Raw genomic sequence first — 14,814 nt, 5'->3', positions numbered from 1 at the left:
CCAGGAGCCTATTTAAACAGGTGAATCTGTATAGTTCTTTAACACATGATTAAGGGGCATGTGCCCCGAAACGTCGTGATTTTTTTTTAAACCCTGTCATGACTTAAAATTTCATATTAAAAAGAGACATTTTGGCATACTTGGAGACCCTCCATCCCCTTTTTTCCAGCAATGGGTTACATATAAGTTTATTCCTCTGCACATGTTAAACGGAATACAGCAATACCACTTTGCCCCAGTGGTGTAACCTAGGATGGGTTACTCAGCTATGTGACATCAGTGGCTATGGAATGAAATCATGGACCATTTTTGTGGAGTTCTGCCTTGGTGGCTAAGTGGTATAGGCTTTCTGAAGAATGTGATACAGCAAATCACTCCACTTAAAGGGACTTTATACACTCATTTTTTCTTTGCATAAATGTTTTGTAGATGATCTATTTATAAAGCCCATAAAGTTTTTTTTTTAAAAAATGTATAATTTTGCTTATTTTTAAATAACATTGCTCTGATTTTCAGACTCCTAACCAAGCCCTAAAGTTTTATGAGAATACTGTCAGCTACCTTCTCCAGCTTGCTGCTGTTTGTGTAAAGGATCTTTTCATATGCAAAAGAAGGGGGAGGGGGGAGTGTCTTATTTCCCACTTGCAGTGGGCTTTACAACTGCCTTTTCAACAGAGCTAAACTGAAAGCTTCTAAGTAAGTTTTTAAACAATTTTATACTGGATTTTTATATCAGTATCTGTGCATCTTATTCTTTATAGTAGTGTCTATTACATGCAGTTATATGAAAATGAGTGTATACTGTCCGATTAAGTAAATCCAAGTGTATCACTTCAGTCTGTGAACCCCAGCGTTACAAAGTATCTGGGTTTGGTGATGAGGGTGTTATGAAGTAGGAATCAGGGAGACATTAAAAAGGGACAGTAAACACCTTGCAATTACAATATTGCTTTGTTTTCATTATATACTAGGAAAGTCTGAAATAAATTTGAATGCATTAACACCCTGTTTGCTGCATTTTTTTTTTTTAAATAGCTTAACTCTAACCACCAGTTCCCTTATTAGAAGAATACAATCAGAGCTTATTGGAAGAGACACAGGTAGAAATTGTCATTATGTTAGCAAAATACAAATTGTTTTGTAGTTTCTTATCGGATAATCTCTGTTAAGGTCAATTAAGGATAGATGTAGGCAGGGTTAGACTTGTCATGTCACAACTGGAAAACTCTTATTTTTCAGACTTAAAGGGACAGTCTACTCCAGAATTTGTATAGTTTAAAAAGAACCATAATCTCTTTATTACCCATTTCCCAGTTTTGCATAACCAACACTGTTATATTAATACACTTTTTACTTCTGTCACTACTTTATATCTAAGCCCCTGCAAAATGCCCCCTTATTTCAGTTCTTTTGTCAGACTTGCATTTTAGCCAATCAGTGCTGACTCATAAATAACTCCATAGGAGTGAGCACGATGTTATCTATACGGCACACATGCACTAGCGCTCTCTAGCTGTGAAGAACTGTCAAAATGCACTGAGATAAGAAGCTGTTTAGCCTTCAACAAAGAACAAACAAAACATAATTTAACATTACCAGGCAAGAAAACGATCAGAATAAAACATACTGGTGCCCACCAGATTTACACACAGCCGTATGTGACGTTGAAACAATAATAATGAGGTCAAAAAATTAAACAAAGTATTCTTGTGCATATACATAATGAAAGAAAAGTTTCTAACATTTCTCAAGTAAAGCTAAAGACAGTGGCATTATTTGTAACCAGTACACTGAAATGGCGTCACGTACTGTAAACGTTCTGAATTTTAGTGTCATTTGGACAATTAATGTCTCTAATTCTACATAAACATGTGCTGCAGAATAAACCTACGTATAGTCTGTCTCTCACTCATAGGCATAAACACACACATTATATATATATATATATACACACACACACATGTATATATACAGAGTTAGACTTTTGTGTAGCACTGAGATTTAAACCATTTAAAATAAAAAAAGACAATTAGTGGACTATGAGACAGGACATTGAGGTGATTTTTTGTACAGGCAGTTTAAGCATTGCATTATAAACAATCTGCATAAAATAAATGTGTTGTAAGCTGCTGTACGAGTGCCTTGCTTTACTAATAATATGCACTCTGACAGTTTATTTAAAGTCCCTTGAAGGAATGTTTGGGGAGACCCTTTGTGCTTGCAGGGACACTGAACACAATTTTTTCTTTAAAGATTCAGATAGAGCAGCAGTTTTAAGAAGCTTTCTAATTTACACTTATTATCAATTTTCTTTGTTCTCTTGGTATCTTTATTTGAAAAAGCAGGAATGTATAAGCCTAGGAGCCAGCCCATCTTTGGTTAGGCAAGCGCTACCTAGGTGCTGAACCAAAAAGGGGCCTGCTCGTAAGCTTTACATTCCTGATTTTTCAAATAAAGATACCAAGAGAACGAAGAAAAATTGATAATAGGAGTAAATGGTAAAGCTGCTTGAAATTGCTGCTCTGAGTCATGAAAGAAAAATGTTGGGTTTTATATCCCTTTAACCCTTATATTAAGTCCATAGCCCCCCAAAAAGCGTATTTTGTGAAAGAACAGGAAGCGTAGATGCTCTCTGGGTGGTCTAGAGTTGTCACATGACTGGAAGTTTTTAAAGTTTTGGTCTAGGAAGATGGTAAAGAAAACAATCTAGAAATAAAGGCTCTGTTTTTACAAAACTTCTTCTAAGTCTGTTGGAATGAAACGATGAGTTATGTTGCATAATCATTTATGCAAATTTTTTATAACAATATTTATTTTTCAAGAAAAGTGACAATCCTAGGTGAAGCAGAGGAGGTGTTAAAAATGGAACATTCTTGTCTGCTCCAGAGGAACCGTTGTGTCTGCAGGAGGAGCCTCAATGGGCTTAATAAGGTCTATGGAAAGCAGCTGTCAAACTGTTTTATACGTTTTTAAAGTATTTGGTAGCAAAATGTGCACTGTTTTGCAATCCAGGGACATACCCATAGAAAAACACTGAGTGATTTTCATCTTATCTTCTTTGCTGTGGCCAATTAGAAAAAAATATAAATGAACTTCTGCACATATCAAGCAATGTGCAGGATGTAGAAGGATCAGAGTTCAGAATTCAATAATATACATCCCAGCCTGTCTATGGCCATGTAAACAACAATTTTCATATTTAGATTACCGGGGGGGGGGGGGGGGGGTGAGACAGATAACCTATATTACAGTTTTTTTAATTTTATAATTTTTATTTTTTACTGTGTATGATTAAAATGTCCCTTTAAAATAAAACATTTCTATATTTCCGTTTAAAGAACAAAACAAAACTGTTAAATGTTTCTGCACAAAATAGGTAAAGTATAAGTTGTTTACATTTTAACTAAAACTTGTGTGAAAAGTTTTTGAGAGAGAGAGAGAGAGAGAGAGAGAGAAAGAAAGAGAAAGAATGAGCGAGAGAGAGAGAAAGAAAGAGAATGACAGACAGAGAGAGAGAGAGAAAAAGAGAGAGAGAGAGAGAGAGAAAGAAAAAGAGAGAAAGAGAAAAAGAGGGAGAAAGAAAGAGAAAGAATGAGCGAGAGAGAGAGAGAGAAAGAGAAAGAAAGAGAATGACAGACAGAGAGAGAGAGAGAAAAAGAGAGAGAGAGAAAGAGAAAGAAAAAGAGAGAAAGAGAAAAAGAGAAAGAGAAAAAGAGGGAGAAAGAAAGAAAGAAAGAAAAAGAGAGAAAAAGAGAAAGAGAGAAAGAGAAAAAGAGAAAGAGAAAAAGAGGGAGAAAGAAAAAGAAAGAGAGAAAAAGAGAAAGAAAGAGAGAGAAAAAGAGAAAGAAAGACAAAGAGAAAAAGAGAAAGAAAGACAAAGAGAGAAAAAGAGAAAGAAAGAGAGAGAGAGAAAGAAAGAGAGAGAGAAAGAAAGACAAAGAGAGAAAAAGAGAAAGAAAGAGAAAGAGAGAAAAAGAGAAAGAGAGAGAGAGAGAGAGAGAGAAAGAGAGAAAGAGAGAGAGAAAGAGAGAGAGAGAAAGAAAGACAAAGAGAGAAAAAGAGAAAGAAAGACAGAGAAAAAAAGAAAGAAAGAGAGAGAAAGAAAGAGAGCAAGAAAGAAAGAAAGAAAGAGAAAGAAAGAGAGAGAGAGAAAGAGAGAGAGAGGATAGATAGAATGTTACAAAAGGACACAGAAGTAATGTGGGATCATAGCCAATGTGTTCCATTTGAACATCAGATAACATTCTACACGTCTCATCCCAGTAAAAGAGCTACACAATACCTCTATGGTTTAGAGCCAACCAAAGCACAATTGTGGGTAAATGTTAAATCACAGATTGCCATAATTTGGGCCCTTGATGGTAGAATAAACTAAATATGATTAATAGATATCATACATTTTCGAGTGATGCATTCAGGTTTATCAGCACGTCTACAACTATATACGTTATCACATTCCCACTCACACACCTATATATGCAAAAGAATCAGAAGTGTCAATACATACGCACACTTCCAAATAAATGACAAGCAACCAATAGCTCACAATATCTGGTTCCTGCATTCTCAAAACAGATGCACAAAACTCAGTGGTTATAGCAGATTCACACAGGCACAGTGGCTATGCACACAAACATAAATCTGAATGTACACTCCGTAACGCTGTAGACACACACACAAGTACACAGATGCATTAAACACTAAACATTTTGAGATGGTAACATAAAATGATGCATTATCTCTCTCTCTCTCTCTCTCTCTCTCTCTCTATATATATATATATATATATATATATATATATATATATATATATATATATATATATATATATATATATATATATATATATATATATATATATATATATATATATATATATATATATATATACTCTACTATATACTTTCATTACATATTTTGTCCCTTTTTCCTTTAATTCCATTTTGAAATTGTGAGCTTTTCAGTCCCTGTTAGAAATGGAAGTGCAGAACACTTTTATATTCCACACAGCCATTGGCTGCACACTCTAGTGACCTATTTATAACTGTCTCTTATTGGCCTCAGCAGAGAAAGTAACCTAAGTTACAACATGGCAGCTCCCATTGTTTTATAGAAACTAAACTTTACACTTATTCTGACAATATTTAAACAGCGAATTAAACTTTAAAAAATACATCTACAGGTTATTCTCAGACTAATCTTTTCTTTGAATGCATCATTCTATCTAGTACTTATTTAGTGTTTAATGTCCCTTTATGTATTCAGATATATATGACTATATACATATTCATATGATCTACACACACATAAAAAGTAGATATAATAAAATTGTACCACTATGGAAACAAACTCTTCATACCACAACTTCACAAATGTAAATTAACTTGTAGCAAGGGTTAACCTTCCCTACACATTTGCAGATGTGTGTAGTGTGAGCTTGGCCAAACAAACACATAATGACACCTAAATAGAGCTGTCATTTACAATCTTCCAAGAAACAGTTTATATCAGAAAGCTAAAAAGTCAGCTGAAGAGCTAGCAATCTAACAGTGTGTGACCGACGACAAAAACAGACTGTTTTGCCATTGAGGACAGATGACTTCTTGAGCTAATATAATCAGCAATACTGTGATATATTTGCCCTTTCTTGCAACAGTTTGCTAGATATTAGCTGGCGCTAATTGCAGAGCTGTTCACACTTGGTTTAGAGATGCCGTTATCTGCGAGGTGCGATCTCTGCACAGTAACACGTGTACTGAGCTAAAAATGACTGAGTATTCCAACTTCACAACCCTCTGATGAGCAATCAGGAGTGGTCACAACTGAACTAAACACAGCCTGTGCGTAGAAAGTAACCCTTTCCTTTCCGCAGGCTGCGCTATCACACTATTTACGCCTTGTGAACTTGTTAGCAGGTGTCCAGCAAGTTATCGCACAAAGTCATAGCAACAAGCTGGTAAATTGTGTACATTGTATTACAAAGTAAAGTCACCTGACTATTAACGCCCCCATACGCAGGGCATTGCTACTGTGTGGTTCCTGTCACAATTAAACACATACGGTTTCTGACGATGAAGAGGCCTCCATGTCGCCCGTGGGTGCAGAAGCCTGTCCCAGCACACACATGCTGCTGCCCCAGACAGAGCTAAACGTCCACAGCATATTCTAGAACTGGCTGCTGTGCCCCAAGAGGAACCGGCTGATCAACTGACCACAGTCACATGGGAAGTCATTGCTATAAATACAGCTGTGTCACAGAGCCAGCTGCAGGGTCATAGCCAAAAACTGCTAAGTAATTCTACTGACCAGAGGACACAACGCAAGAATGAGATAAGGCTTGGGATTTAACCCTTTTGTTGTAGATTAAAGGGACAGGCAACACTAAAATGGTTATTGTTTAAAAAGATAGATAAAGCCTATACTACCCATTCCCCAGCTTTGCACAAACAACATTGTTATATTAATATACTTTATAACATTTAAACCTCTAGATGTCTGCCTGTTTCTAAGCCACTACAGACAGCCTCTTATCACATACTTTTTTATTAGCTTTTCACAAGACACTGCCAATTCATGTGAGCCATAATATAAAACATTGTGCTCACACTGGGTTGCACAGCACTAATAGGCTAAAATGCAAGTCAATAGATAATGAATAAAGTGTCATGTGATCAGGGGGCAGTCTGCACAGGCTTAGATAAAAGGTAATTACAGAGGTAAAAAGTCTATTAATATAACTGTGTTGGTTCTGGAAAAGAGGGGAATGGGTAATAAAGGGATTATCTATCTTTTTAAACAAACATTTTTGAGTTGTCCCTTTAAACACAGAACAACTACTGGTAGTTAGTGGAGCTGAATTTACCAAAATACAGCTTATGACATCTGTTTCTTGACAATTTGTCATGTGCCAACATTTTATAAATTACTTTTACACCACATGAAATTCTTGGAATATTGAATTCCCTATTTCACTGACAGGCCCTTAAATGTACCCATCATCACTTCACTGTATAAATGGGAACCAGCAACTTAAAGGGACATGGAACCCAACATTTTCATCCATGATTCAGGTAGAGAATATAGTTTTAAACAACTTTCTAACTTACTTCTGTTATCTAATATGCTTCATTCTCTTGGTATCCTGTGTTTAAGAAGCAGCAATGCACTACTGGGAGCTAGCTGAATGTACCGCATGAGCCAATAGCATGAGGCATACAAATGCATCCATCAATCAGCAGCTCCTGAGCCTACGTAGATATCCTTCTTGACAAAGGATATCAAGAGAAAACAAATTGGCTAACAGAAGTAAATTGAAAGTTAGTAAAATCACATGCGCTATCTGAATCATGAAAAAATTGGGTTTTTATGTCCCTTTAAGATCTCCAACAAAAGGAGCATTGTCATCTTTCATAACAGAGAACGCTATTTTAAACAACATATAATAATATCAAAATTTGCGCCATTTTCTTAGTATCCTTTGAGGAAAAACACACCTAGGTAGGCTGGGAGCTAGCTGGTGATTGGTGGCTGCACATATATGCCTCTTGTCATTGGCTGACCTGAAGGGTTTAGCAACCTCCTATTAGTGTATTGTTGCTCTTTCAACAAAGGATACCAACAGAATGAAGCACATTTTGATATTAAAAGCAAATCGAGTAAAATTGTATGTTCTATCTGAATAATGAAAGACAAATTTTGGGTTTCCTGTCTATTTAAAAGATACAGATAAATCTGACCTACAGGTAAGTTTTTAAACTGCATGAGATAAAGTTGAAATCATCTAAAGAAAAAAAATATTGCAGAAAAATCTACCCTAGAGATACAGGTGGGTTTTACCTACATTGAGGAGACTGATCAGCTGCGGGCTATAGAGCAGTGCACATGCACCTGGAAGTGTCTAGACCACTGGTTTTCAAACCTGCCCTCAGGCCACATTTTGAGGTTATCTGAACTGGAGCACTAGAGAAATATTCAGCTTATTAGTAAACAGTTATTTTACCTACTGTCATCCAAGGTAATCCTGAAAACCTGGCCTGCTGGGGAGGCCTGAGGACAGGTTTGAAAACCAGTGATCTAGACAGAATAGAACATAAAGGGGGGTTCTCATAGAATACATTAATAGTGGTGAGGCTAAGGAGAGACAATATTTGATCTTCAATGTTACAATCACATATTAAAGGAACATTAAACACTCTGAGATGGTAATATAAAATTATAAATTGTGTATATATAAAAAAACTACAATATACTTTATTTAATTTGTTCCCTTTTCCTGTAATTCCATTCTGTAATTGTGAGCATTTCAGTTCCTGTTAGAAATGGAAGTGCAGAACACTGTTATATGTCACACAGCCGTTGGCTGCACTCTAATCACCTACTTATAACTGTCTCTAATTGGTCACAGCAGAGAAGGTAACCTAAGTTACAACATGGCTGCTCTCATTGTTTTATAGACTAAAACTTTACACTTATTTCGTCACTAAACAACTAATGAAACTGTAAAAAATACATCTACATGTTAATGTTATTCTCAGACTAATCTTTACTTTGAATGCTTCATTCTAACATTTATTTAGTGTCTAATGTCCCTTTAACTGGAGACATCCTGGGGTATACAACAGTAATTCTGATTTGATATCACATTTGCTCCAGCAAGTTCTTGTGTACAGTACAGTATTCAGTGGGTCTATGGTGGCTGTGTTAGTCATACTCAGCATTCTGCAGCTCAGCTCATACACAGCTCTTCAGTGTTCAGATGCCTAAATCCACAGTAACTGCTTATTTGCACAGCCTGTCCCCAAACCGGTTTCTGTGCTGCCAGTTTCTGTACTTGTTTGTCTGAATATGTAATTAGTAGACCAGCTGATCTGGTGGTGCTTGGAATGGGATAGGATAGGTCTACCCCCTAACCTTAGATTAACCCATGCATTGCCAATAAAAGATTACAGAGCAATTCTAGCCATTCCTTACAGTGAAGGATTTATTAAACATCGCCAGTATTTCTGGTATGAAAGGAATCGTATACGTTTTAAACAAGACTTTACTACATAGGAGAATTCTAGTGTAGCAAACACCCTGGTGACAGACAATGTGATTTTGATGTGGAGTCACATTACTGGAAATACAAAGCTAGCAAACAAAATCTGCTATCTGTGAGGATCAGTACTGGAAAACAGTAATACATTATGTCATATTATTAGTACTAATTGGTAGCTCTGCAGGCCAGAAATTAGTAAATACTGGATACCAAGTGATCACGGAACATTCCACACAATTTTCTTATGTATGAGTGAGCTGTAAGTCCCTGTGCAATGTTGTGCCATTGTGTATTCACTTTACAAGGTGTGCAGAGCCAATAAAACACACAAATCACAGCTAGACCCATTCTGGTAGCTGTATGTCACTATTCCTAACTTTACACATTGCTCATACATTCTGCCATACTCAGCATCTAGGTCTATTCCCTAGAGCAGTGTTTCTCAACCACGGTACTCAAGTACCCCTAACAGGCCAGGTTTTCATTATAGCTGAACTAGAGCATAGGTGAAATAATCAGCTGATCAGTAACCATGGTTTCTAACCTGCTGTCACCTATTAGCTAATTATTTCTCCTGCACTCCAGTTCAGCTATAATGAAAATATGGCCTGTTAAGAGGTACTTGAGGACCGCGGTTGAGAAACACTGACCTAGACTAGGGGCTCTCAACCTTGTTGAACTACATTTCCCATGATGCTCAGCCAGCTTAAATGTTCTAAACATCAAATGACCTTTATTGTCATTTTTCCACTCCATGTCTAGAGTTGCCAGGCATTCATCAAAAAATACTGGACACCTGGTTGGTGATTGGGACTAGTGACAGGTGGGGTCACAAAATGGCCCTTCCAGAAATCTTTACCTTAGGCCGCAACCTTCACTACATATTGTTCACAACTGAGCAGCAGTAATTTTATCCCCTTTCAGTAACACTCAAATCAATGATTTCTCCTCTTTGGCTGCCAGTATAACACATACAGCATTGATTTGTACCCCTATAACACACATAGTAGTGCTTTTACACCACCAAGGTTTCCAATAAATACACAGAGCAGTGATTTTCCCCCAGTGGCTGAATGTAATACACACTCAGCCGAGCTTTAACCCATGACTGCCAGTAATATATATATAAAAAAAAGGATTTTTTTTTGTTAACATCCTGCTGCTAATAACAAACAGAGCAGCATTTGTGCAGTGTATTTCTAATGCATAGAGGCATGTGACACATTTAAAATGAAGCTGCCACTCACTCACAGGATTAAAAAAAACAACAAAAAAAACCTGTATATTTAAAGGGACAGTCTACTTGAAAATGTTAATTGTTTAAAATGATAGATAATCTCTATTGCCCATTCCCCAGTTTTGCCAACGCGGTTATATTAATACATTTTTACCTCTGTGATTACCTTGTATCTAAGACTCTGCAAACTGCCCCCTTATCTCAGTGCTATTTACAGACTTGCATTTTAGCCAATCATTGCTGATTCATTCATAACTCCACAGGATCGAGCAGTGTTATTTATATAGCACACATGAACTAGCACTGTTGAGCTGTGAAAAGCTAATAAAATGCACTGAGATAAGAGGCGACCTTCAAGGACTTAGACATTAGCATATGAGCCTACCTAGGTTTAGCTTTCAACAAAGAATACTAAGAGTACAAAGCAAATTTGATGACGAAAGTAAATCGGAAAGTTTTTTTACATTTACATGCCCTATCTGAATCAGGAAAGTTTAATTTTGACTTTACTGGCCCTTTAACTTTCCAGTGTTTTTGTAAAGATTTTACTTGAACGCCTGCTGAAATACTAGACTGCCTGGTTGAATACTGGACACCTGGCAGCACCATCCATGGCTCTAACAGAATATTAAGCTTAAAATGTAATTCACCTTAGACTGATTTATTATGCATAGTGGAACGGCTTTGCAATGCAATATCATGATTTATTTTCCCTACTTTTCTGGGGTTTTTTTTCTGCTTTTTTCATTACGCCCAAAGAGACTGGAGTGCATTCCATGAAAGTCGGAATTCGAGTCTCTTACATGTTGCAAAATACAGCAGCGCTCCAATATTCCAAATAGCTTTTTAATAAAAATGAAAAGAACCAACTACAACAAACATGTCATTACTCATATATATTAGTAATATGCATGATTAAGGAAATGCTTGTCTGAAATCTTGCAGTCGATTCTTTTATTAAAACGATTTTTGGAATATTGGAGCGCTGCTGCATTTTGAATTTGTAGCGGTGTTTATCTGGAGTCTGGCAGCTTGTACTCTTTCTAGAATTGTGCTGGATTATCCTTTTTTACTGAATGTATTCTCTTACATTTTGCACAGTGGTTGCTTGATAGATACAGGAGCTCTATTTAGTAGTCCCAAATTAACCAAAAGAAAGGAGATAAGTTAAACACTCAATCTTTTCAAGAGATGTGTCCATGTACTGCAAAACAGTGCACATTTTGCCTGCAAAATGTCAGTTTTAAATACTTTATAAACATTTATTTTGGATGCAGATCTTCTGCACTGTATTTATTTATATGCAAAACAATGACTTTAATGTTAAATAATAAACAGGTGCATTCATTCAAAGCAAAGATTAGCCTTAAAAAAACATGCAGATGTCTTAAATATTAAAAGGATAAGTATCAATTTTTTGGGTCCATAACGCACCACCTTGTTGTAACCTACGTTTACATCTTTGCTGAGGCCCATCAGGGTAATAAATGAGTTACTAGACAAAGAAGGTGTGGAATATAAAGGGATATGAAACCCACATTGTTTCTTTAATGATTCAGATACTGCAGCAATTTTAAGCAACGGTATAATTTACTCCTATTATCAATGTTCTTCATTTTCTTGGTATCTTTATATAGCCACCAATCAGCAACTGCTATCCAGGTACTGAACCAAAAATGGGCCGGCTCCTAAGCTTACGTTCCTTTTTTTCAAATAAAGATACCAATAGAACAAGGCAAAATTTGCTTAAACGTGCATGCTCTTTCTGAATCATGAAAGAAAAAAATGTGGGTTTCATATCCATTTAAAGGACCATTAAACTGCTTTTCAACAATTAACTGTGTCATTATTGAAAATGAAACATTATTTCAATATACATTCATTATTTATTTTGCTTCCTTTTGATGTAAAATACATCTGAAAATTGTACTTGTTCCACTTTCTCCCAGGGAGGCTTGGGTTAATACTTTTAGCTAATTTATCTGTGAAGTTTTGTTTACCTCACATTCTCTGTACTCATTTGCTTTTTTTAACCCCTTAATGACCACAATGTACCCTGTATGTCACTGGTCGTTAAGGGTTTTTTCAGGACATAATAGCACAAGTCTAGCAAAAACACGCCATTAATGCCCTCCCTCCAGCAGGCTTTGTGGAATAGAGCAGTCTCAACGCTGGTGGCCAGACCGCGCTATAAAACAATCAAGTCCCAAAAAAAGGCCAGCGACATACAGGGTACGTCGCTGGTCCTTAAGGGGTTAAGGTGGATTATCAGTTTTGCATCAACAATCTTAATAGGAAATGTATTATTTGCAGTAGCAGTGAGGCTACAAGGATGTTTAGGTGTTAATGTTATTGTGTATATATAAACATATTTATATTTAGCTATTAGATAAATATTATAAAGGAATATATGTCTATTTATTTGAATACCTGTTAAATACATTGTTTACTGATTAACTAAGCTGAATCAGTGCCAAACCACCCTAAGAGAATAGAAGAGTGCAGGCTACCCTAGTCTCTTTCCTTAAAGGGACACTGTACCCAAAAATTTTCTTTTGTGATTCAGATTGAGCATGACATTTTAAGCAACTTTCTAATTTACTCCTATTATCAAATTTTCTTAATTCTCTTGGTATCTTTATTTGAAATGCAAGAATGTAAGTTTAGATGTCGGCCCATTTTTGGTGAACAACCTGGGTTTTCCTTGCTGATTGGTGGATAAATTCATCCACCAATAAAAAAGTGCTGTCCAGAGTACTGAAACAAAAAAAAACCTTAGATGCCTTCTTTTTCAAATAATGATAGCAAGAGAATTGATAATAGGAGTACATTAGAAAGTTGCTTAAAATTGCATGCTCTTTCTGAATTACAAAAGAAAAAATTTGGGTACAGTGTCCCTTTAACTGCACATGTGCAAACAGAGTTCATGCTACATCTGCGTATTAGTTTGTGATTGGTTAGCAAGGGTTCTTTTGTTCTAGGGGACAGGGAAATTAGTGACAAGAAAAAAGCTGCATTATCCATAGAAACCTAGAATTTGACGGTAGATAAGAACCAAAAAGGCCCATCAAGTCTACCCATATTACATGTTACTTTTTCCTTAGGATAGCCTTATGCATGTCCCAGGCATTTTTAAATTCTTTTACAGTCTTTGTGTTTACCACCTCAAATGGAAGTTTATTCCATGAATCCACCACCCTTTCTGTAAAAAAATGATTCCTCAAATTGCTCCTGAATCTGCTACCCTCTAACTTTAGATTGTGACCCCTTGTTTTGGCATTTATTTTTTGCAAAATTCTTCTCAGGTATGAAGGTATATTATTATGCAGCTTACAAGTTGTGTTTATTGTCCCTTTAAGTCTGGAGTCTACACTTAGTCTTCCAACAGGGTTTGGAAAGCCCAAACTTTTCCTTTGTGTTGTGATTCAGAGCGTACAATAATAAAAAAAAAAGTTTCCAATTTACTTCTATTATCAAATCTGCTTCATTCCCATGATATTCTTTGTTGAAGAGATACCTAGGTAGGCGCAGAAAACTGTGCTGCCATCTAGTACTCTTGCAAATAGATAAAAATTGAGCAAAACTGCTGCTATAAAGTGCCCCAGACACATGCACGCTCCTTAGCGCACCAAGAAAAGGAAGAACATTTGATAACGGAAGTAAATTAGAAAGTTGTTTAAAATTGTGTGTTCTATCTGAATCATGAAACTAAAATAATCTTGTCTATTTAAATAGCATATACCCATGCACCGTGGTCTTCTGGTTCAGTTCGCTCTGTGCTGGTCTCTTATACTGATTGTTTAGGAATAGTCTCTCGTTTTCATACACCAGACCAGAAGATTTATTTTGATATTGCGCCAACACACACAACCTCAATACATTCCTGGCAAAACATTCACAATTAATACCGGTCATGGTGTTACCGTTGATGTGGACTGAAACTATGCACAAATATCCAAGCCATAAAATGTAACTTCTAACAGGAAGTATAGAACTACTGTGGCCCTTACTGTGATATGTTTGAGACCAGCCTCTGGTAGACGTAGGGTTAAACTCCCAGACACACAGACAGGCTCAATTCATGTAGATTGATCTAGTCTCAGACTCCTGGGATAAAGCTCCTCCACTGAAGGCTAATTCCCTGTTAATTATAAACCAGCTAAATAAATGAGCACACAAACCTCTGGTGGAAAATAATCCAGGGTGTAGGGAGGGAGGCATTAACCTGAATTACGAGACTCATTTGGCTGGAAAGAGGACTCCCCCCCCCCCCCATTCTCTTTAACCTGATCTGAGGTTTCGGATTCTTTGGCGCCAGAGAGAGACACACTCAGCGGGGGATACCTGAGCAAAAACTTATCACAGAGCAGCCACAATTCTGCAAGGAAGGCTCAACAGAAACATCCAAATTCTATGTTTAAACGGATAATAAACTCCTTATAATGTCAGTTTCCTGCAATCTTGCAATAAATAAATATACTAGGTCAGTTTGAAAATGTTTTGAATACGTTATCACTTTGCTGCAATTGTTGCTTCAAAG

General features: G+C 36.5%; 1 protein-coding gene across 4 annotated transcripts in view; it reads right to left on the bottom strand.

Annotated features, from left to right (window-relative positions):
• The window catches only part of TMCC1 (transmembrane and coiled-coil domain family 1), a 392,643-nt gene that overhangs the window by 83,341 nt on the left and 294,488 nt on the right, over positions 1-14,814 (bottom strand). Inside the window, exon 1 of one of the 4 annotated variants that reach the window (XM_053720761.1) lies at positions 6,061-6,210. The exons of 2 other annotated variants lie outside the window; for them this stretch is intronic. In XM_053720761.1, coding sequence (XP_053576736.1) covers positions 6,061-6,162 — 102 coding nt within the window. In that variant the 5' untranslated portion in view covers positions 6,163-6,210. Of the gene's footprint in view, positions 1-5,992; positions 6,211-14,814 lie in introns of those variants that run through there. One more of the 4 variants, XM_053720766.1, reaches the window with a different exon arrangement.

This window comes from Bombina bombina, chromosome 7 (genome assembly GCF_027579735.1).
Source record: "Bombina bombina isolate aBomBom1 chromosome 7, aBomBom1.pri, whole genome shotgun sequence".
NCBI classification, from domain to species: Eukaryota; Metazoa; Chordata; class Amphibia; order Anura; family Bombinatoridae; genus Bombina; species Bombina bombina.
Note: the sequence above shows the minus strand (reverse complement) of the source record. Positions and strands in the feature narration are given on the sequence as shown.